At 37.6% G+C, this 25,000-nt stretch overlaps 2 protein-coding genes across 2 annotated transcripts in view; both read right to left on the bottom strand.

The window, feature by feature from the left end:
* Nucleotides 1-421: 421 nt before the first annotated feature.
* Nucleotides 422-14,453, bottom strand: LOC103472852 (voltage-dependent calcium channel gamma-4 subunit-like). Its single transcript, XM_008422704.2, has 5 exons — nt 13,697-14,453; nt 10,482-10,736; nt 7,993-8,076; nt 6,031-6,171; nt 422-5,822 (listed from the first exon to the last, which is right to left on the bottom strand). Exons 1-5 carry the CDS (start codon nt 13,725-13,727, stop codon nt 4,975-4,977), a joined length of 1,359 nt encoding a protein of 452 aa, XP_008420926.1. The 5' UTR covers nt 13,728-14,453; the 3' UTR covers nt 422-4,974.
* Nucleotides 14,454-18,724: 4,271 nt separating this feature from the next.
* Nucleotides 18,725-25,000, bottom strand: part of LOC103472874 (voltage-dependent calcium channel gamma-7 subunit-like) — a 29,223-nt gene continuing 22,947 nt past the window's right edge. Inside the window, exons 4-5 of the mRNA XM_017307369.1 lie at nt 24,641-24,860; nt 18,725-21,798 (exon numbers count right to left, since the gene is read on the bottom strand). Of these exons, the coding sequence (XP_017162858.1) occupies nt 21,277-21,798; nt 24,641-24,860 (742 nt within the window). The 3' untranslated portion in view covers nt 18,725-21,276. The remainder of the gene's footprint in view (nt 21,799-24,640; nt 24,861-25,000) is intronic.

The raw sequence follows: 25,000 nt of genomic DNA, 5'->3' as shown, positions 1-25,000 counted from the left end.
TGCCAAATATTGTTATTTGTGTTAGTCAGATGCAAGTTAGAAAAATGAAAGTGTGTTGAATCAGTGCTTAGCTGTTGCATACTGGGGGGTTGAGTAATGGGAGTTTAATAAAACAAAACCAAACACAGTTGTGCTTGTTCCTGCTGCACAAAGCAGAAAGATGATAATGGAAATCAGCCAATTAAACCTTTAACATCAAATCTATTGTTTAACATATTCAGCCAATCACACACCTGTGTCCAGTGTTCATGTATGTCTTGACCTGGGCTCTCACAGATAAACAGAGGGGTTACCGTCTTAACATTGTTCTTAAATTATATAATTTCAGTTGTTTCCATGCTTTTCTGTGTTTATTTTTCAACCTGGACAGCTGAACATTACTAGAACCATTTATTGTAAATAATCCACCGGACATAAGAAATTATACATAGAGATCTTTATTGAATATATCTATATATTTATATTTTGTATATACTTGTATTTTGTCGTCTTTTCCAGAGAGAATCTGTATATTGTATTGCTTCCTTTTATCATTAGTGTTCCTTTCTTGAATCCATCTCAGTTTTCTCTCTGAAGAGCTTCAAGTTGGGCTTGTGTCAGTAGCCAAAGTGCTGGAAAAGGAACTTGGTTTTCACATTGGCCTCAGAATGGCTTTAACATTGGTACAAAACCATGAAATAAAATAAAACAATGTCTAGCAGACAAAGTTATTACAAACACGTCACAAAACATATGTAAGCTTAGGACACATGTCAGTAGGCACGGGGTGGCTACCAGGTATCAAGGAATACCAAAGTTTAAAATGTTAGCTTCAAAACATTGTCATTACTCTCTATAATTTGAAATGTGCCAGAGAAAGTGCCAGAATGACAAGCAATTTCTCTTGTGTGCAGCAAAAAGCAATACCTGTTGCTGCCAATCAGCTGCTGCTGGGTGTTTTCTTGGTTGAAAGAAGACAACCATATTTTTCCTTTTTGACAACAGAGGAAAGAAGAAAACTATAGGAGCACCACACATGGTATTATTGTGGCAGGAACAGTAATAACTGGTGCTTATCTGCTTTACATACAAGATATTGGATCATGTTATACAAATGTATTTAAACATTTTTTTTTTTACAAATGCCACAGTACCAAGAAACAGTGATAAATTTACCAGCCCATGCCTACATCTCAGTATTTACACACATTTGTGCCTTAGCAATAACAGATGTAGCTTGTTGTACTTAATGTTTACTGTGTGAACACATTTAGCATCACCAACACAGACTACAGGCAGCTCACTTTGCCAGCACTAAGGTTTCCAAATATCTGTCGCAGGGACCACTGTCACCTTTTTAGTCCCAAGATAAAAGAGTTGGAACTCTGAAAGAATATGACATTAAGAATATTGATCCATACCACCAGCAAAATAAATATATTAATATAAACTCTATCACCTACAGGTATACACTAGTTAGAACAATAAAAAACACAGATTTTAGGCTACGTTGGTTATGTTTCAAAAGTAAAACATCTATGCATTTCCTACGAGGAAATGATGACAATAAAGTGGAAGAAAGACAGAAAAGATAAAAAAAGATACAATAGACATTTAACAGGAATTATTGAAGACAAATTATAAATAGAGAACAAAACCAATCCTAATATTTGATAAAAAATAATCCAATACATTTTTAAAAAGTCAAACCCATAGCATAAAACATAGAAGTAAAGCAAAGTGTTATACTTTCAGTAAAATAATATTAGGTATTAAAAAAGCATAATAGTTTTGAAAAAAAGTGCACTAAAATTTGTCCATTTATTATCATGGATTTATTAGAACAATAGATCGTTTGAAGAAAAAAATAAGTAAACACTTTTCTAAAACAACATATAGATGTGCTCTTGAGCATGGCACGTGACCCCGAGTTGACCCAGGTTAGCTGTTAACCAGTCAGCCACAGAGGCTGAACTGGGCAGTGCCCAGTCCGAGCGCGTTAGGTCGTAGCAGAGCATTGCAGATGTGGAGCATAAATGCTCATTTACCTCTCCCAGCATAAACAAATGCAAAGACAACAATAAAGATATTTAATAAAAACAGAATATGTAGACTCACTAACCGTCCTCTTTTTATGCACCAGTTTTGATGTGACACTACAACTTTTGATTCCAACAGCAGGAGAAAAGAAATGAAGATGATTGTGAAAATAAAATAAAAACAATGTCATCTAAATGTATAAATACCCTGCAACAACCAGCATGATCATAAAAACACCAAGAACATGATGGCAACACTCAGAGTTACAATCTCCTGTAACCCAGAGATGGTCGTCACTCCTCATGTCCACTAATGATGTCAAAACTCAAAGTTTACCATTTACAGACTTTGTGTGTTTTTGTATGTGTGGATTTTTTTTCTACTATTTTATAATACATTTATTGTTCTATTTTGTTAAACAGTATATAGTTATAGCTATAGAAAGACAGAGGGGAGAGGAATTGGAGCAGAGGCTCTTTTTCTCTTCCTTCTTCATAGCAAGAGTTGGGCTAATGTGTTCAGTTCAAACTGCATTCAGATTTCTGTACATCAGTCTGGAACTTACAACAATCTAAGAGTCTAATGCTGAATGTCTGGGAAATCAAATCAGAAATGTATTTTTCAGATTTTAACTATTTAGTATACCATCTTAAAAATACCCTGTAGGATGTGCTTCACCTGAAATTTGACTAACTTCTTGCAATTCCCCTATTTAGTGATGTGCTAGATACTATTGTTACACAGATTGTTTGAATAAGTCAATATTTTGTACAGAGCAACAGATGACTGTAATTTTTAACCTTTGACTCTAAATAAAATTTCACCCCCTGAGTGTAAATTGATCCCAACCCCAGCCTGTTGCTTGCTTTTTCAGCCCTTAGCAAGAACATTCAACAGATGCTGCCTTTGAGCCTCCAGTATCTAATTATTGTCATAAGCAGTCATAAAATGCCCTAAAACATTTAAACCAATTAAATATCATATATGTGCACAACATTCTCTCTATGAGAATAAAACTTCCTTTGACTCTGAGGCTTCCTGATGACACACCGTGACCATAATTTATGAGCAGAGTCAAAAGTGCAGCTGCTCACTTGTGATCTGCAATTAATTTTCATTGCACTTATAGCTGCAATTATGATCATTCCCTAACTGAGAAACTTCAGCTGATCGTTTCAAAAAATATACTTTTCCACAGCTGATACCTGCCCTAACTTTACCTATACAATATCTTGGATATCCTGATGTTTCACAAGAAAAGATGAAATACTTGACAGACACTGGAAAACTAGTAATCTAAGTTCAGTCTCAGTTTGGGCATACATGCACTTTTAACAGTCTCTTGTTTAAACAATAAATAAATGAATATTAGGTTATGTTGTTTGTTTATAAGGTCAGGAGTCCTCATACCTCTTGAACTAGTTTTGCATTTTGTCACATCCAGTCACAAACTGTATTGCATTTTACTCAGATTTGGAGTAATTAATAAATACATGGTTATGCATAATGGTGAAATTAAAATGATTTAACTCCAGTTTTCAAAGACAAATCTTAAAAGTATGGCTTGATTTGGTATTGAAAATAATTTAAAAGCATCATCCTGATACCATAATATTTATGTGGGCAGTGATGATGTGGCATATTGATTTGTAGCTATAGTGTTTTGGATTTAAGTCATTTTTGGTCTCACCTAAACACAACCTTCCTTCAAATTTGCCATAAACATGTCCTAAGAAAGCTTTGATTTTTCTTGCACCTTTTCAATAAAGGTCGACTTTGTGTTATTCCAGAGTTACCATGGGTCATGGCTGCTTTTTCCATGTCGTGACAACTTTGTAGTTGTTCTGTTTCTATTTCAGATGATGGACTGAAAAGGGAACTGAAATGTTCGACATGAACCCTGACCTGTCTGATGGTGAAACTGGGGGTCATAATAGCAAGTTGCTCAGCAATATCTCCCTATATATGCGTGAAGCCTGCATAGAAAAGGTGCATTGACATTAAGTTTCACAAATTATTCAGTAATTAGGCGAATTCTGAAGGAAGTTAACATCGCTGGATTTTTGTTTAGTACGAATAAGTTTTAGATTTTCATTGGCGTAACATTCTTTAAAAGCCATATTGGGGAATTCCCCCACAGATGCATAATTTGGCTTCACTTCACAATTCCAATAAAATACATTAAAGTTTGTGACTATAAACAAAGAAATTGAGTAGAAATGCTTTAGCAAGGCAGACGCAGAGTGACAGAGAGTACAGAACTATTCAAAGTGAAGCTTGAAGTCTGTCCTGGACACATTTATTTATCTAACATGTCATTAAAAATAAATGGTCTTGTAGTGAGTCACACTGCTCCCTTGTGTGACATTAACACTGGGTTAGATGTGAGTGAAGTGTTACTCTGTGGACCAGAGGTCAAGCAGCTACTTAGGATCTAGAATTGGTCCCTGAAAAACTCTAAACGTGGCAATAATTTGTGACATTCTGTTCCTTTGAACAGACATGTGACAAAACTATGGCTTGTATCATCTTGGCATGTCTTATTATTGGTCATCTTTGAGTGTTTCTGGACTCTTACGGACATTATAAAAGCCAGATGGGACATTACATGAGTAAACTCTACAGATTCATACCAGGGCAATTAAAGGTATAAACTGTTCTCTTCTGTCTCTGGGGTTATTTTATCAGATTTGCACAACTGGTTTAGTAAAAGAGAAAACAAAAGTAAAAAACACTGACTTGAATGTTTCGATGGTTTTAAGGCAGGCAGTTGTCATCAATGTCCACAGAGTATTAGGTTTTTTATGACTGTTTATGATATTCTATCTATGGCAGCTAGATACTCCCAGACTCAAGGACAACAACCCTTACTGTTGAAATGTTGCCCACCCATTTTAAGCCCTAACTTTTTATACTTTTTGAGGCTCTTCCAGCCCTTCTCTCTGAGGTTCCACTTTAAACAGGTGTTGTTTTCCTGTTAAGTGTGTCGGAGTTGCTATCCCTGTCCCTTTTGGCTGTCAGCCGGTCCAGGGTTCCAACGTTGCCCCTGTCTCGCTCCATTGTGGCTGTTGAGATTGGGGCTGCCTGGGCCGGGGCCGCAGCTGCGGTGGAGGTATTCAGTGGCGCAGCGTTAGCAGCAGCTGCTGCAGCTGCCAAGTTGGACTTAGAGTGAGATGGGAGCGTACCACTGCTTATCACCGCCCCTCCGCCCGCGCCTCCGCTGCTGCCGCTGGAATCTTTCGGGAAGTAATTGTGAAGCTGATAAAGCGTGGCCCGGTCCACCGTGCCGTAGAGAGGTGGGGCTCCTCCTCCCAGGCTCCCCAGCTTGGAGTCCCTTGACAGGGTGTACATGGAGATGTCACCACCACCACCTCCACCACTCCCGCCACTGCTGCTGTGGTGTGGGTTGGGCAGAGTGGCAACAGAGAAGGGAGGAGCAGACGGAGGAAGAGTGAAGGTCTTGGACGCTCCAACGGGGGAGGTCTCCTGTGAACGGGGCGGGTCGGTGGAGCGGGAGCTGGAGCGGGAGCGCCGCCTGAAGCGGTAGCTGGGCAGACGCAGCATGGCATGCGTGGTGCTCTTGAAGAGGTCAGTGCGAGAGCGACAGCGCAGCTCCTTGTTCTTCTCAATGTAGATGTTGACAGCCAGGACTCCAACCATCTCAGCCAGGATGAAGGACAGACCGCCAAAGTAAAATGACCAGCCGTAAGAGTAGTGCCACTTCTTATCCTCGTCTTTCTTTGGAGAAATGTCGCTGAGAGCTGCAGAGATGTATACTATCACGCCAATGATGTTGCTAAGCCCTAGAGAGATAGACAAAAAATTGATGTGCTCCTGTCGCACAAATCGTGCTCAGCTTTATGGGACTCTGCAAGTTGACACACTGCACAACTTTTTCAGTTGGAAAAAGGCAGGCGTAGTAAGAATGTCAATATGGATTTTGTTGTAAATGTATTGATCTCACTAATGTCTCACAGTAGAAAAACACCTGCAGTAAAGCTCCAGTCTTACCTGCTGCTACAAAAAGAATTCCTCCTCCGAGAATAATGTTCCTTTTGCTCTTGTAGAAGCCGCTGGAAGCAACACACACTCCGCCCAACAGGAGCAATATGGCACTGAGGATTGGAAAGATACTGGAAGCTCTAACCACACCTGCAGACGGCAATGGACACATTATTGTTTCAGACAGTTTTTGACAGGATCCACTACTGATGGTACTTTTTCTCCCAAAAGATCAGCACTACATTTTTTTAAATCATAAAACATAATTCTGCTGTTGTGGAAAAGCTCTCCCTTTGAAACTTAAAACATTAACAGAGTTTTTCCTTTACTGTCGACCAAATAACCAAAAAACTCAAAATCCAGCTCTCAGTCTCTGGAAACTGAGCATTACATTATCTCATCCTTTAAAATGTTAATTATCAGGAGACATTAGAGAGGATTAAAATGCTAAATTGTTCCATTTCAGATATAATCCTGATATGCAGCAGAATTTGTCATTTTAAACTTATGTAACTTGAGATGAAATTGTAAATGGACTTAACTTGCATCCTCTAGCATACATCTGACATATCTTCTTTAAAATTAACTGACAGTCACACAATGTTCACGAATGACACCCAGTTAAAGGGGAAATTAAGGTTAAGTGTCTTGACCAGGTCTAGATAAACGTAGGTGAAATAAATTTGTAGTCAAACTCACAACCTTCCATTTGCCAGACTGCTATGGTTTCATGTTGATGGCCAGTTCCTGACAGTTTAATTGATTGCATGAAAGTAAAAAATGTATTAATGTCTGAATGAAAGCATCATGTGCCTCTCTAAATGTTATCAATGAACATTTTCTGTATTCAGAGAAGATTTCTGAATGTAATTCAAAGAAGCTGTCAGAGGTCAAAGCTTCAACATTTCACACTTTTTTCTGCTAAAAGGGTAAGATGACTTGATGTTGAGTGGCCAGTGGATAAGACCACACATCGTTACCTTTTGGACCGGTAACTTAAACTCTTAGGACACGGGAAGATAACTCTCATTTTTGTTTAAACAAATGAGGGTAAAGAAAATTAAGAAAATTGTAATTCTGATTTGTTTTCATTTATTCATTTTTGTTGTTTTTCTTTATTTAAAAAAATGTAAACATAATACTGCAGCCTTAAATAAGTACGTTTGGGCCAAATGTAGCAGATGTTCAGTTCAGCATATGAAAACGTCGTTCAAGGAGCTCATCTAATTAAAATAGCAATCTACAAGCTTCCTGATGTTTACAAGAATAAAAACTACATGTTCATAAGGTTCTCTTGAATATTGCTTAAATTATAAATGTTTTACTTTTACCTTACTTTTGCTTTTTGGATTGAAAGAAGATAAAAATGTGTTTTTTCATTACATACTTAAGTAAATCAAAATAACTATGCAACAATGTGACAGGTGCTCTGGACATAATAGTTTATTCAGTTTAGTAAACTAAAACACACCAGCCTCCCAGCTGCCTTCCCAGAAATATCAACTTTCACATAACATAAATGCAATACATACCTCGCAAAGTAAAAGGTTAATGGTGGTGTAAAATGGATCTGCACTTACAATAGAGAAATGGATGTTGAAACACAATAAATCCTGGCTAAAAATAATCTATCAGTGAAGACCGTTCTTTCAATCCATCTGTGAAAACCACAGCCTTGCGTACACCCCCAGACTCAAAGACCCATGCACCTGTGCATCCATAAACCCTGCAGACACACACACACACACACGCACACACACCTTCAGCAACACTTTGCTTGAATCTGACATCCGTGCATCGGTGTCCGCCCCCCACCCCCATTCTGGTCCTTTTTGTGTCGTTGCGCAATTGAAACATTTATGTGTGTGTGCTGTTCGCTGTGCTGTGTGTGGGTACGCCACTGAACTGTTATTTATGTCTCGATGCATTTTTTTGTGTGAATTTATGATGCATTTTGTAAGCGTTACTCACGAAGCAGATACTCTGCAGCATCTTGGTCATAGTCTGCGTCGTCGGGAAAATGATTGATCTGGGAACACACACCTCTCTTCAAGCCTGAACACAACACAGAGGGGAGGATGAGGAAGAGACAATGATGAAGGATATGGAAGTACACTTTGTACAAAGCTGTATTTTTGAGGATTCTTTTTATTCTAAAATATCTACTCATGAATGCCTGCAATCAATCCAAGAGTTGCAAGAATATGCAACTATGAGCCTTATAGTTGCATATTTAAGCAAGCAGAAGTGAGATCTTTGTTTTTGTGGGAGAACAGCTATATGAGCACAATTACTGGACAATCAACAGTATGGACAATTATTACGCAAGTGGAAGAAAAGGGGAAATATTTTTATCTCACTTGTTGATTTGAATATTTTTAAAAGGAAAACAATGAACAAACAACTCAAAATTAACAAATAAACTTTTCTGACATAAAGATAAAACCAGTCAATAATATAACTATCCATATTTTCAACAACAGAAGGGTTAAATTTATAGTCTGTCAGTTTCTTTGCTTCTAATGTTTAAGGAGGGACCACAATGATTAACGCCAGGTGAGAAGGAAACAATATCATTTTTCTTTCATCTTTGAAGTCTTTTTCTGAGAAGCCACCCAGTTTATTCAATGCAGCATTGTTCTGCCTAATCAGAGTTGTCTATTTATAAGATTCTGATTATTTTGAGTCCACCTTCTGCCCAAAATCTTCCAACTACTTCCTCTTCAGTTATAACACTTTCATCCATCTGGCCTGTCAAGAGTCACTCCATTCTCATTTGAAAAATGTTTCTTTGGAAATTTCCTGACCAGTCTTCAATTATTTCAGCATACAGTTTAGTCAGTGGTGGTTGAGTTTCAGCCCTCCATTCTAAGCCTCTGTCTCTGACTGCTGAACACATCGTACATCTGGGTACTTCAGGTAGATTGCAGTTATGACTGCACTTTAGGGTTTCTGGTATCTTCACTTTTTATCCGTCTCAAGTTCATTGGCAGTTCATTTTGTGTCTTTTTTTCTGACCACATTTCTTTGAGTGCTTTTGACTCTTTGAAACAATGTTTAATGGTTCTGTACTCACACACAATATTTTCGTTATTATGAGATTATTAGTCCCTCTGAAGGACATTTTTACAATTTTCAGAACCAGTTAAATCCTACTTGGTCCACTTTACCCGAGGAATATATCTTGCTTAGTACCGTAATTAGGGAAATTTTGACATATGACGTTGATCATAGGCCACACCAACCTAATTACACAAACAGACATCACCTAATTGCTTAAATCCATTTGCATCCAAATGGGTGCAATTTTGTACAGGTTGGAGTCAAAATCTTGCATAAAAATCATCAAAGTCAAAATATGAATTTACCTAACATTGTAGTTAAAGAGTCAAAAACATCCCATGTTTCCAAAGGCTAAGGCTTCAGCAGCACCTATAAAAAAATCTACCAAGAAACAAAAACATTTTGACACTACAACAGCATATTTTTAGAAGAGATCACAGATTACAGACACAATTTACTTTAAAAATGTTGACTAAAATATCAAATAAATCCAAAAGGGAATCCAATTTTTGAGGGCAATGTAAACAGGTGACTGTTTTGTCAAATCTGGCAAGACAAGCACTGAATGAAAATTTTAATTATTATTACTTGTATTGGCAGGTTATTACTCAATAGATGCAGAAGCAGAAATAACTTAGTTCCATGCAAAGCAGTTTGCTTCTTCAGCACCATGGACAGCGTGAGGAAGGTGTACAATGTTAAAACAGAGGATGCATAGCAATAGTTCCTAATTTATGCAAATGTCCCTGTATCGTTCGCTCTTTGTTCTGCTAAACACATTAGAGGGATTTTGTTTCTGGCTGTGAGCTTTTGCAGTATTTTCTCAAAATTACTATGTTTTTTGGGTCCAAAGCCCACAGAGTGAGCAAAGAACATGAAGGCATGGACATTAATTAGCAATCTAAAGTCTTTCATATGTTATGTCAAGAAACAGATCCCCTGAAAATATTTAGAGAATTTAAGGATTTTTCAAAATTTTTTGAAATTTCCTAAAACATTAAGAAACAAAACAAGAAACAAAAACATTTTAGCAGCACTTTGATGTCAAAAAGCATGGAGACTGCGACTTTAAGGCCTGAGTGCTTCTGTAAGCAAGATCTAATTTGGTGCTATGAAACATGTGGTAATACTAAATAGTCAATGCTTGGTGGGTTTTCTCCAGCCATGAAAAGTGGCAGCAACAAAATGACCATGATTTGATKAATCCTTTACCATGACCACACGGGTGCTGTTTGTAGTATGTCTGTGATTGTACACCTATTTATGTCATGTCTGATTACTCTGATGAGCACACTCATCTCAAAAAGTCCCTCATTCTTCCCACTCAGCTGCTAAATACATAAAAATACATACTTATCACACCAGACAGTTATTTTACACGCTGAAACCAGCTGTACCTTCAAGGCAGCAAATCCTCCAGAGGCCAGAGTGGGTGAGAGCCCCGGGGTCTTTCTTGTCCTTGTTGCTGGAGGAATCCTCCTGGGAAGAGTTGGCTGTGCTGTTGCAGATGAATGCGCGGGCATACAGCCAGTAATCTGTGCCGATGGCCACCGTCATGAGAGCAAATGCCGCAAAGGCCCCCATAGTGGTCAACAGCACCTGGATGCCTCGTTCCCACCAAACCATCGCAGGGCGTGGAAGGAAACTGACGTCTAATACAAAAAAGGGAAAAGCATCAGAAGGTATTTTTTCATTTTTCAGTTTGATACCCAAAAATGCAATAAACAGAGATGACTAYTTATATTGATTTACATTCAGCTATTTTTCTCTCACCCACCTTTAGCTAAAAACTCAGTGCTGAATGTTAATAAAAACCACCTGCTGATAAAACGTCAAGTGGGAGAAAATAAGTTGTTTAGAAAAGCATCAGGTAACTATTGACCTTTACTTAGAACCAGAAGAGGCTCGTCTCTCTTGCAAATATATTTAACAACCCACTCCATTGTCTATCCTGATCTTTTTTCTTATGACGCTTTAGATTCAATGTTGTCATTAATTTATTCAGCATTGCAATTTAAGTAAATGAGTTTGACACTGTTTTAATTATCCTTGTGGAAAATATATCAAGTTTTGTGTAATGAGCAAACTTGAAGCGATCAAAAGCTTCTATTTTATTTTTTTCTCTAGAAAGGATGGGAAACCTTAAAAAGCCTTAAACAATAGCCATTAGCTTTCAGTTGTTTGCCTCTATTTGTAAATTAAACTGTTAGCTTTTGATGCATAAACAGATCTACTGTCCCTGATGGGCCCACTGTGGGGGACTGGTGGGACCTGCTGATGGCGTTGACTCCTTCGCTACATTCTGTGTAAGCACACTCGAGTAGTTTTTAATCAAAACACAGCATATACAGCCCAAAGCTGTGAAGAAACGTTGGCAGGTGCAGCCAGCTGGAAACAAAATGTCCACATCGCTTGAGCAAGATGTGAAAATTGCAATTGTGGATGCAGGACAGTTACAAATGTTGGTAGTTGTTTGTAATTTATTACATGGAGTGTTGGAAGAAAATGTTCTAATAGATATATTAAGTGTGTAGATTAGTAATTATGTCCTGGCTGGAACCTTTAAATGAAAAACTTATATTTTCAAGAATCCTGTTTACCAGTTAAGTTATGGTTATGATGAGCGAAGCACCAGTCAATCAGTCATTGATCAACATTGGTCCATTATACAGTAACTGATTCTGCCCAGAGCCTGGCAGGTCGAATACTGAAAATTCAGATTTTTTGTCCTGTTCATTAAAGGCAACAAAGCTGAAAAATATACCAAGGTATTTTTGTGTAAAATAATAAAACTCACAATGTTCTCTGATGCACTTTGTTTTAAGTATCAAGTACAGACATACTGTAATTACCATATCATGGTTCATATTTATGGCATAATTATTTTAAACTGAGCTGAAATAAAATCCAAAACAGTTAAAAATGCATTTAGTTTTTATTTTTCCTTTAATGTTTTTAAAAGGTTTTATATGTTCAACAATTCATTTGAAGATGTTTTGTTAAATGAGTGAAGGTCTTGTAAAAGCACCTAATATTTAAAAACGAGTTTCTCCACAGAGACTGATTTTATGATCTTTTCCTTTCAACAAAAAAATGTGTCGAACAAACATAAACTTATTTAAAATCTCTTGGAAATTTTGTTTGGAATTATAGCTGGAATATCAAAGGAAAACAAAATCCAATAACAAATCAGTCAAAAATTATGATAAATGAGAGAGAAAAAGGGAAAAGTACAGTATGAACAAAGTACAGTATTCTTTACTTTAGAAGTCAACAGACATAGGAAGAGGAAAGGAAAACATAGATGTATTCATCATTCTAACTATTGTGCAGGAAGTAAAAACTGAAACTCAAAAGCTGTTTCACCTCCTATACACATTATCTTCCATTCAATTATTCATTCATCCTTATAAAAAAAAAATAATAATTTCTGTCTCAGATTTAAGTTTTCAAAAACGTAGAATAAAATGCAGAAAATAATAAAAAAATTATATCTATAACTGTGACAGACGACTTAAGATACATTAAGAACAAGATAATATTTCTGAGCCCTGGGGTTTGTTACTGCAGCAACATGAAGTGAGAACTAAGGTGAAGAAGCTCAATCAAGTTCATTAGAAGTTGTTTGTTCATCTAAACACTTAACATTTTCATCTTACAAACAATACAAGGTACCCTTGTATTGTTTGTATTTTAAAAGTCCATCCATCCAATAAATAACTTCTGTATAATTGAAACTTGTCTTGTTGTTTTTCTTTCTCTGCTCAACCTGCTGCCATGTTGGCCCCGACAAGTCAATGTGGCAGCAACAGGCTTCCCATACGTCTGCTCACATTTAAACTGGTTATTTAAAACCTCTTTAAAACTGATGACATTACATCTCACCTAACTAAACAGTAACTGTTTTGAAATGCAGGTTTCTTAAATTGTGGATGCATGTTCTAATTGGTCTAATTCAAATAAGCAGGAGTAAAAACAGACAATCAAAGGATCAAATCAAAACAAAAAAATGTAAATACATATTTTTTAAGGTGTTAGATATTGCATGATGCTGTAATGAAACACTTGTTTTCATGTGGAAAAATGAAATGTCTACAATTAACTGTGTGCAACAAGAGATCACAGCAGAGCTATGGATTCTTCCTGGCTGCACTTGATTCTGATTGGGTCAAATTAGAAGCAATTTAGGGGATTTAACCAACCAAAGCTGCGGCAGGTTGAGAACATGCATCTAAAGACAACTCAAATAAAAATTCAACTAAAAGAACTATCACTTATGTAACTGTAATTGCTCTCTGTGTTAAACTGTATTACCTAACCAAGATCCGTCACTTGATCCATTTCTGACCCAAACATGACCAAAACCTCAGCTTTCTGTACCAGATCACAGCTATCATATGTACCAAAGCTGAAACCAGACCTCTGGACACATCTGCACCTTAAGGTGAGAGCCGGTGTGAATGTGGATATGCGGGTCGTTTCCTGAATGGCAGTAAGTCATGTGCGTCTATTTATCTGTTTAAATTCAGATGCATGAGTCATATGTGTACCTACACAAATCCAGATGTATGTAGGTTGTATGCAAAAGCACATGCGTATGCAAGTGTATTACCTGGGGGCATGCTTCTTCCTTTCGTCTCCATCTCCTGTCCCCCCTGCTGCTGCTGTTGCTGCTGCTGTTCTTCTTCTTCGTCAGTGAAGAGAGCTTCGTAACCCCGGTCCGAACCGCCTCCATCCACCGTTTATCCTTTGCTTTCTCTCCCCTTTCTCCTTCTCTCTTTTCACTGCCACTTCCTCGAATTTGAGCCCTTCCTACTTCTTTTGCGATCTCTTTTCTTTTTAGTTTTCTCTGTTTTTCTTCTTTTTTTTTCTTTTTTATTTTGGGCACTCCTTCGCTTGTTCTTAGCAAGTGGTGGGTGCTTCACTCGCTGTCCGCTCCTCTTATTGAATTGCCATGGCAGTCATCTTCTGCAACTGAGAGAGGCAAGAAGGAGGTGGCGTTGGGAAGGTGGRGTGAGGAGGGAGCAAATGAGAGAGACTGCCAGAAAAGACAAAAGAGAGAGAGAGAGAGAGATGAACAGAACCAAAGGACGGGGAATATAAAGTGAAGAAAGCAAACACTGAAAGAAAGAAGATGAGATGAGGTGGGCGGTGAATTCGATTAACAGATGAGAAATGAGTATGAAAACCAGGGGATGCTTCTGTGCAAAAGCATTCCCTGTGAATACAAGCCTTTCTCAGTCTAAAATGATTTCTTTGTCAGTTAAAAAAACAGCAAATATCCAAAACCTGTAACCTGTAGCGAACAGCAAAATCAAGCCACCTTGTAAATAAGAGAAGCTGGTTTGCCTCCACAAAGAGAGAGAAGGAGAGAGAGAAAGCAAAAAAAAGAACAAGCGATGCAAGAGAGCGTGCTCTAGTCCATTGCCATGGCAACAGTGAATTCCAAAGTCTATGGTGAAGCTGGCAAGTGTGCATGTGTGTGTGTGTGTGTAGGGGTGTGTGCGTGTGTGTGCGTGTGTGTGTGCGTGTGTGTGCGTGTGTGTGCGCGTGTGTGTGTGTGTGTTTGTTAGCGTGTAGTGCTGAGACGGGGGAAATAAAGCGATGGATGTAACAACTGAGAGGATTTTGTTGAGATTAAAGAAAAATTACAGTGTAAACTGTGTTCGCACACAGAGAAGCTTAGATGTTGACACTGGCTGCCCAAACACAGGGATTTCTGTCGTGGACATGTTTGATTCCTCACTGAAGATGAGGAATGAACATTCACAGGAGAGATGACAGACTTGTGAGTCATTTGTGCTGCGGTCACAGCATCTTGGCATGCCTCATCCATCCAACTTTCTTCCTGTTGGTGCGATAGCTTAATCACAAGGACTTAGCCCTGGATCGTACTTTGAACTGCACAATGTGAATTTTTCAAAGCCRAGACATCAAGTAGAGATTTGACAGCTTTCCCAAGGGCATTCCAGCAGAACAGCTGCTTTTCACCCTGAACTTCCATCCTGCATTTCAACATTTTTCCTGGAGAGAAAAACCCCGTCAGCTCTGGCGGGAGGTCAGGTTTTACTGCTTTTTTTGGTTTTCATTTTCTTCTTACAAGCTGTTGCCAAAGCCACAGGGCATCTTAAACCCACATGAGAGGTAGCTGCACCACCGCAGCATGGGATGTTAAGTTGTTTGATGTGAATAGCAGATGTAGAGTTACTTCACAACACAAATCATTTTTTTCTGAAAGGACCAAGAAAGCAACCTTGTATGAGCTGAGTGGAAARCAGACATTTCAAAGACAATGATGCTTCTTTGACCGTTTCACATTTTGTCACAAGCATTTTTATAGATCCAGGGTAAAATGGTGGGGCAGATGGTAGTTGGGTTCAAATCTCAGGCTGGAATCGTTTTATTCCTTAATGTGGACATTTGGGTTTAATGATAAGTTTATTCCAAACCTACCCATAGGTTGTCATTTTAACCCTTATACTTTTTCTCTGGTAAAATAGCCTCAACAGAATGTATATTTTATTAAATATGAATGTATTTGTTGAGGAAAACTGAATTCCATACTTTGCTTTAATCAAAATGTCTSATATATTTCCGTATACAGTATTTCTGTTTAAATGTTTTGTGTAATTTGCTCTTCATAATTACRTTACCAGTTGCCTTAACAAGCTAAATTAGGAAAGCCGCAGAGAACTTGTTAAAGACCCACTTAAGTAAATAAGTAGCAGTCTCGCTGGACCCAGAGCAGTTTGTATACGGCCCTTAATTTGGAACTAAAGATGCAATCATCCACTTTCTTAAGCAGGTTTGTGCTAATCGGAACAAAACATTGATGGGACCATTTTTATTTCTCTTGTGATTTAACAGTTAAAACAGACACTAAAATGCATGAATTTATAGAAAATGCCTGTGCATGATGTGGATTGTAAAACCTGGCTTAGTGCAAAGACTCCATGCAGTTTATTCCAAACGCTTTATGGAAGTTTCTCCTGTCAAATGTGCACAGAGGGCACAACTAATTATTAGGTTTAAAGTGTTGAATACTTTTCACATGTGGCTTTTTTGTTTTCATTCAGTAAAATAAACAAACAAAACGAGAACTTGTGGGTGGAAATGAGGTTTTTACAGCAGGTATGAAAAACAGAAAAACAATTGTTCAAAGTGTGCAGGTGCTCAATGACCCATAACAAAAACTTTAACTTATTATTTTTCCATGCAGGCAGCATTGCCAGAGAGGGTCAGGTTTAATTGGCTACAACTAAAACAGTCATGGAAAGTAGTTTTTTATTACCCGAGATCAACAAACCTTCCTTGAGCACAATTTGAACTTGTAGCAATATAGAAATAAAACAACAAATGTTATTGTTTATATTTTTACAAAGCGAACTTGTTGGTTCCTTAAAATCTTAAATGTAACATTTAAACTGTTTAATTTTTTTGTTATCTATGCCAAAACCAAATAAAATGTAACACTATTCTTGTTCGATTCTTAAAACTAAGATGTTTTAAGATGTGTAATGCAAGATTTATTGGAGAGCAGCTGATAGTTTGAGTGTCTCAGTTTGACAGAACCTCAGCTACATCTTGTTCTATGGACTATTTTTTAAATCCATGGTTAAGGCAAACCAAACAAGGTGATTCTGGGGAAGCCTTAGATGTTCTTTGTAATGGATAAACATAACCTGCTCACCCATAAGTTTGTCTTTCTGATTACYTCACATTACTGTGCTGGCATCTTGAATTATTTAAATCCACCGTTCTCATTGCAGCTAAGTTTGTTTTAAATAACTTGCACAAATTAGGACAGACCAGCTGCCCAAATCTGTCTCCCCCAAAATGYCTGCAACTTTCCCTCCTCAGATGAGAACAGTCTGTTCCTGCTGCTCAAATTAAAAGTGCAGCTGTGAGCTCAATGGCACAGACAGCATTAAATCAGTCGCAGGCAGAAGCGACCTCAACTTCTAAGAGGAAGTTTTGAACTTTATAATTAGTGTCAGGTGAGTTAAAATCTACCACTGATAATAATAGTGATAAAGTTGTTCAAAAGAAGCCTGGAGCAGAGATTTTTTGCAKTACTAGGAAGACATGCGAAACAAACCGATAAGTAATTTTATCAGAAAAGTATTTAAGACCACAAAGGACTGACATCTTCCATCATCAGGTCAAACTATTGTTCTGACTCAAGCTAATCTTCAGTAAAGTTGAAACCCTGGTTCAAATGGAAGTTGAAAGTGTTGTGATCTGTGTTTTCTGTGTAGTTATTTTGAGATTTTCTGTGTTTAGTCCTGTTTCCCTGTGAGTCTCTGTCCTGTCCTCCCTGTTGATTGATCCCAGCTGTGTCTAGTTTCCTGATCACCCTTCTCGTGTATTTAAGTCCACCTGTTGTCTTTGTCTCTTGTCAGATCCTCGTCGTGTTTACCAGTCTGTTTCCTTGTGTTCATCAAATGTCGTCTGCCAGTTCCTTGTGCWSCCATTGTTGGATTTCATTTCTATTTATCATTAAAACCACYGTTCATCATCACTTTACSTGGGTCTGCCTGYGTCCTCTCATCTCACCTCAAATCATGACAGTAAGGATGAAAGACTGCRAAGGACACCAAACCTGCATATGTATTTYAACATATATCAAATGGGCATTAATAAATAAGGTAAAAGGAAGTCTGGAGCCAAGCATGTTGAAATACATCACCATGGGCAAAAAAGGTGCATATTAAGAGAAAAATATTCTTMTCTGCTGTTTACGTCTTCCTTGTACAAAACGAGAATTCGGCAGCACAGTTCTAATGAAGCACTCAGATCTGGCATTGTGAAACACACCACAGAAAAAAAAATAATGGGTTTCATTTTCACTTAATAATCTGCAAACAAATCATCAAAAAAAATTGTAAAGCAAATGTGTTTTGCAATGACTGAGTCACACTTTAACAATGATGCAACACAGTGCATTTAATTTTTAGGGCTCTGAATAATGGTATAAAAAATGCTGTTTTATTGACATGTTCTTTGTTCTGGTACATTTCTTGCCCACAGAGTCGTGTCAAATGTTTGTCAGTACTGGATTAATTACAAGATACATTCTCAACTAGCTTGGCAGAGCAAATGGCTGAATGGATGYTGGAGTCAGATAAAACAATGAGAATGGCAGCCTGTTAGATTATTCCTTCGATTTAGATGTCTAAGACGTTATGAATCATTTACTATACTATAATTATTCAAAAATGTTTTTTGTTTTTTTTCACAACACAAAGTTTTGTGGCACCTTGATCATTTTTAACCCTTTCTTTCCTAGAGGGCCCAAATTTATGGGCAATGGTCTTGGTTCCAAGAAACTCWGAAACAAAGGTGTTTTTCTCTTGACACTATATGAATGAAGGTTTTTTCCATTTTTCTTATTTACTAACACATAAACCATCACAAGGAATAATAAAAATGACTAATAAGAATATAAGAGGATTTTATTAATCACTTTTTTCATTTTCAGCAGCTGTTTTTGCCTTGCAATAAAAAGCGAAACATTTTTTTCATATGTTATCGCTGGATAAATAATTCTTAGTTAAGCACAGCAGTGATGCTTCACAACTATTCTGATTTGAGTGTGTTCATTAAAAATCAGCATCATTAACAAATAGGCAAAGGGAAGTCTAGAGCAAGGCAAAAGTTTATTGAGTTCAAAGTTAACAAAACACTGCAAATGGTACACTTTCAGGCATGACAAAAAATAAAGTTATGCAACAAAGCAGCTCATTTAAATAAAAAATGTTTTCAATAGGTATCAATTGAGTCTAATATAACTGACTCAAGATGTCCACCAACTCTTACATAATTCAGCCTGGGTTRATTGCAGAGTGAACCTTTACACCAAATCACAGCCTCATAAAAAAAAAAAAATAAAGCTTTTAACAAAAGTTAAAATAAAAATAAATATCTTTTAAAGCTTCCTTTCTCTGCTGCAGTGTTTTCAAAATAAACACTTTGTTTGGATTTTTGCAGAGATCTCTATGGTCAGCTTWTGTGTACTATGATTGCATGTGAGTATTCATAAGCATGGATGCTCAACTCTTAGCAGTTCAAAATAAAAAATACATCTGCAAAATATATTCAAAATTTCTCATCAKCAGCTAAATCATTTCTTATCTAATAGCTACATAACAAAGAATCATAAAATATTCTTAACACTGCATCGGCTAAATGTTTCTTTTTTTTATCATAGTATCACAGCTTGTAAGCATATAGTTTTTCCCCATAAATCTAAAAATGCTAAAAACAATGGCTTATTTTAAGCATGATTGCTACTCGGCTACAAAAACAAGCAATCACTGCAGTTACTGTGAAACAAGATCAATTCAGATCRGAGACAAATTAAAATGTGGGATTTGAATTGTAAAGTAGCACATATTTGCACTTCTTTAACCAGCAAAACTTTGTTTTCACTGGTTTTGAATCACTTTTCAGCATTGAACTTATGACTATAGTAGTTGTCACATTAGTAAAACACCACAAGAAATAAACACAAGTTTCCAGTTTGCTCCCCAACAAGTTTGAGTTACTCAAAGTGCACTTCCAGTAATTCTGTTCATTTCTTCTATAAACTTTCTGCTTCTTATCAAACTTYGTTGAAATCTACCAATCTGAGAAGTACAATGTCACTCAAATGGATTCAAATGCAATTAATCATAATATGTCCTTAAAATAGTTACCTTAACTGATTGTTAAATGTCCTTTATCTCGATTTTACCATTAGTGATTTCCACATTTCATGCAAATCACTGAAGCCTTCGATTCTACGGAGGCTCCCCAGCTATCCAGATCCACAGAAAGTCTCTGAGTTACATATTTAGTTTCATTCCAGAAATTGCAGCACATTCATTCCCAAAGTTTTTATTTTTTTCTTTAAGTACAAAAACTATCCATTAATGCTACCACCCAACAAGTTTTGATTGGGTTTAGATTTTCTTGTTTTGGCAAAAATTTAGAAGAAGAATCTATACAAGAAGCTATCAGGCGTAAAACTCTCTATGCATGTACAGTTAACCCCTCATAATGTAGGTCATGATACAAAGGCAAAAGGTGAAAGCAACGCGGATCATGTTTACTTTCTTCTTTTATGTTATCAAGATGCTGGGAAAGCAGTCTTGTCAACATTTAGCAAAACAGAAATAAATAAAAAAAACTCTTCTCATATTTTCAAATGACAGTTTTATTGTTGATAGGTAAATATATTTTTCACCACAAACATTTTTAATAAAAAAGTTAGGGAAATATTGATCAGATAATCATGTCTCTGATCAARGGTGTCTAAATTAACCAAGAAGAAACTCATATTAAAGTAGACTTTGTAGGTCTAATGTYTGTGTCTTTATGTCGGCYACATTTCTKACAAAARYGTAGTTAGGCCATTGATATTGTTCTGAGTTATTACAGAGTCTATACTGAAAAATAAATGTTGATAAAATGRGTTATTTATTTAAAACTAATGAGTTTTGAATATGAAAGACTGTTCAAATGTTCAGGGCTGATGAATGACTGRGTCCCAAATAACTGAGATCAMTATCAGGGATGAAAMATATTCACCAGCATTTATTATGAAATGTACAAGTCAGAAAACTATCCCACCATGCTATATATCAARTCTTATCTGGTTACTCAAATAATAAAATGCTTAAATTATACATTTTATGTTGATCAATTGTTGTTTCCACAGTACTCAGCGTTGTCAGTGTTTTTCTTCCCTAAGTTGTTTGCTGCTTCACGCTGTTGCCTTTGTATCAAGTTCATGATGATGAATGTATTCATCAGAAAACCCCATGAGTGTCTTGTTGCTACTAATCATCATATTCCTCTCTCCTCCCATCGCGTGTTCCCCTCCCAGCATGTTAAAGTTTTGTTAAGCGTCTGTCTTCATCTCAGGCTCAGCATTACAGTGACTCATCCTTTCGCCCACCTGCTTTTCTTCCACCCTTCCCTCCTTTTTTTTTCCTCCTCTCCCCTTTTTCTTTTCTGCTCCTTGAACCTCCTTCGTTCAGTTGCTCTGCTGTATCCTTCCTCCCACACACTTTAAGGGAGCAGGATTAGCGTTTGTGTGCATCTGGTGAGTGCCTTAGGAGCTATAACACAGGCAAGCCCCCCAACCCCCACCTGGTGTATCAACCCCAGCTGTATCCCACCCCCCACCCCACTCCATGCTCACCCAGCCTAGCATGGTGAGGCACTCATTCGTGTGTGTGTGTGGTAGTGAGGAGGAGGCACGGCAGAGGGAGGTGCTACCATCGGCAGGGACTGAGGTGGGGGCCCGCTCGAATGGGGATGTGATTGCGAGTGGGCGAGAGCATGTGGCACCCTAGTCAGGGTAGAGGTGGCACCTGGGTGAAGGGGGTGMGGATATGAGGAGGATGTGGAGGAGGAAGACGCAGGATGGAGCTGGTAGCTGGCAGCTGATGAAGGTCCGGAAGAAGAAGGCGTTGCCTGGGAGCTACTGCCGCCCTTTAGGGTTTGCTGAGGCGGCGGGGTCTGGTTGAGCTGGATGGAGATGTCAGAGGAGACGTCAGAGGGACTTCGGCCCCGCTGTGGTGGAGCCCAGGAGTCTGGATGAAGGAACTGGCCACTGTAGTCGCTGCAGTCAGACATACGGGGGCGGTAGAGTGCTGGATGGGGGCGGTAGAGCTCCTCCTCTGCATAACGCTTCATAAAGAGGTAGACAGACATCACTCCTGCACCCTGAGAAGGAGACGGAGTTACATAAAAAGGTTTATTTTATCTTCTGTGGATGTAGACGAAGATGGGCAAGTAGTCATTTTCTTTTAAATTAACTATAAATGCTGCCTATTTCCCCACCCCCGAAATTGACATTCCAGACAGACATATCACAGGTAACTGCAGAGTTTSATGTAAAACTGGTTTGGTCATTTAAATCTAAACAGTCGTTTGCTATTTGAACATAGAGAAACCTAAATGGAGAAGCATAGTTCAAAACCCCAGATATTTTTTAGAATATATTAATCTTCAAATTTAAATAGACCAATCGGGGTATTTCAGTTTGCACAAGAAAGATTAAGGCTCCAGTTAAGGAAAATATATAAATCCAACATTTAGGTCCTTTTTATTTGTGTTCCCGCTGGATTTCAACTCGTGATTCAGTTGTATCAACAACCTCTGGCCCAAGAGAGGAAGAGCAGTCAGCTGGCAACTAGAAAGTTAGATTCAAGCTTTCCCCCACCACATGTTGACATTTAATTAGCCACAGAACATCAACTTGAGTAGCGATATTCTGGATTGAGAAGTGAATTTTATTAGTTTGAATAAGTGTTACACAAGTCTAAAATGAGTATGAGTGGTTCAAAGACTAGAAAGGTGCTGCATAAGTGCAGTTCATATACTACATAAATGGAGTACARACAATAAAACAAATATGATCTAAAACCAGATGAATCCTTTCAAAACACCAACTGGAATGTAACTGTTTATAAAAGCTTTTAGTAACCAAACCGTATTGTTTAATGTTACACCTTCTACATCCATTCTGTTGGGACATAATGTGTCGTTTCCTGCATACMATTGTTTGATATTATTTTTTGCTTCTTTGCAACAAAAATAAACCAAATCTTAGCAGGAACTTATCTGACTACACTAAAAAGCATAAAGTATAAAATTCCGCTTTATGGTTTAGCTAAAATGTTCCGGCAAGATTATCTTTAGATTTGTAGCTGACTTCCATCGGTTATTAACAAAGTTATTGAAAGTTGAAGAAGATAATCAGGGAGGCAACAAAATGTTAGCCCAGAAACCAGAACATGTATTTATTACATCTGCAAATTGAGTCTTTCATATAAAATTGGMTTTCCGTTTAGCATTCTTCAGCAGGAGTCCAATCACAATCATGTATTAATGGTCTCAGTCCAATAACAGACAGCAATAGCAGGACTATCTTCGCTGAGTCCATAGGGATTTTAGGCTGTCAGGAAATTGTTTCGGAAAACCGAAATTGACAAAAGGAAAAAGCGGACTCTWCCTTTTATTTCATAATAGCGTCTGTATTGCCACAGGTAGTAGAAAATGAGAAATAATACTCRGGTAATTTTTGAACTAACAGAACCTGCAGCATCCTTATTCGTAAATTGCAAGATTTCAAACAGCCATCAGGAGAGGAAAAGATGAATAAATCAGACATAATTTTGCAAAGAGTTGACAAAAAGGCCTCAGAGCTGCAGGGTGGAATGCGCAATTACCCCAAAATGTATTCATGTTTTCACTTGGGCTTTCACTGAGCTTCCTCAGCTCATTCACTATTCATCCACAACATCATGACTACAAAAACATGTACAAACTTGAATGCTGATTAAAGTTAGAGAGGATGTGTTGGAGATAAAGCTTGTGTGTGAAAAACTGCTTAGGAATTCAACAGAAATATGTACAAAAAAAGATCAAAAATAACAAAGATAAAGGAAATGTGGATGATTAAATGAGATGGGTAAAGAAAAGAAAAGAAATACAAAACATTAAATGACAACAGGGAATTATCAAAAGATTGAAAGCTTTAAAAAAATGTCATTTTTCTTGAAACAAAATCGAAAAAAATGTGAACATTTGCCTAAAGGGTAGAAATAAATAGAGAAAAGACTTAAGTTGGAAAATRGGAAGAAGTGCAAATGTAAAAACAATTACATTTGGTGGAAGAAAAGGACAAAAGGAACTAATGTGAAATGATAACAAATTTAAAAAAGATGTCAGAGTGACATAAAGGGGATGCAGCAAAAGCAGTGAAGGAAAGAGGACGAGGTGAGGAAAAGAGGAGGAAAGAGAAGAAAAACAGAACAGGGTTGAGACAAAAGAAGATTAAAACAATGAAGATTAAAGAAGACAGAAGAGACAAGATAAAAGTAAAGGACATCCAAAGACAAGACCAGACTGAAAAGAAAGGCCGACAGGCAAGATGAAAAAGAGATGATGGAGAAGGAGGAGGAGGAAAGATCTAAAAATGAGAAGATTGAAGGATGAAAGAGTGAGTGTAGCAGAGAACCCCCCGCCTCCGCCAGCGAGGAATTTTCTGATGCAAAGTGCTGCTGCAACAGAGCTGCTGGCCTCAAGTATTCCAGCTATTAACATTTATGAATATTGATGTGAGCGGAATGACGAGCTCCACTTTCAAACGTGTGTTTGGCTGAATACGTCTAGTGAGCGTGCGTGCATTTATGTGTGTGTGTCGTCTTAAATGAGTGTGTTAATCTGAACTGTGTTTRTTTAACAGCCAGATCCTATATAATCTATGTGTGTGTGTGTATGTGTGTGTCTGTAATATGCATACTGACTCTATAAATCCTAAGCATCAGCATATATTTGAGTAACTTAACTGGCTAAAAGGGTCTAATGTGTTCAGTTGAATTTTCCAGCCGTGTGTGTGTGCGTGTGTGCTGCAGCTGCAACGTTTGCAGACAAAATAGTAACACAGCTCCTAAATGCTTCTGCCATGTGTTTATCTAGATGGAGGATTAGCAACTAAGTAACTTTGCAACTGCATGCGATAGAAATATGTGTGTGCATACATGAGTGTTTCTTGAATTACCTCTTTGAGCAGGAAGGAGGAGGCAGCGAAGGCAAAGGACCAGCCGTAGTGGTAGTGAAAAAACTGYTCTGGCTCTCTGGGTCGATTCATCACTTCGTCATTAATACTGGAAATGTATAAAACCAAACCCACCACCAGACTGAGACCTGAGGAGACAAAAACCAACAGACACATGCAACTGAARCCACATATCATGGTAYACTTTATAACAAGAATCATTTTATATTARCTTGACAAACACCGGAATAAAGACAGAGACAATGTCTTGAGAATATAGATCTTTTTTCTTTTCTTATCTCCAGGAGTTAAGGAAGAGAATTAGCGCCACTGATTCAATATCAGAATTCTGCTATTTTTTTT

The sequence above is a fragment of the Poecilia reticulata genome, linkage group LG11 (genome assembly GCF_000633615.1).
Source record: "Poecilia reticulata strain Guanapo linkage group LG11, Guppy_female_1.0+MT, whole genome shotgun sequence".
Classification (NCBI taxonomy): Eukaryota; Metazoa; Chordata; class Actinopteri; order Cyprinodontiformes; family Poeciliidae; genus Poecilia; species Poecilia reticulata.
This window is presented reverse-complemented; position numbering and strand designations above follow the sequence as displayed.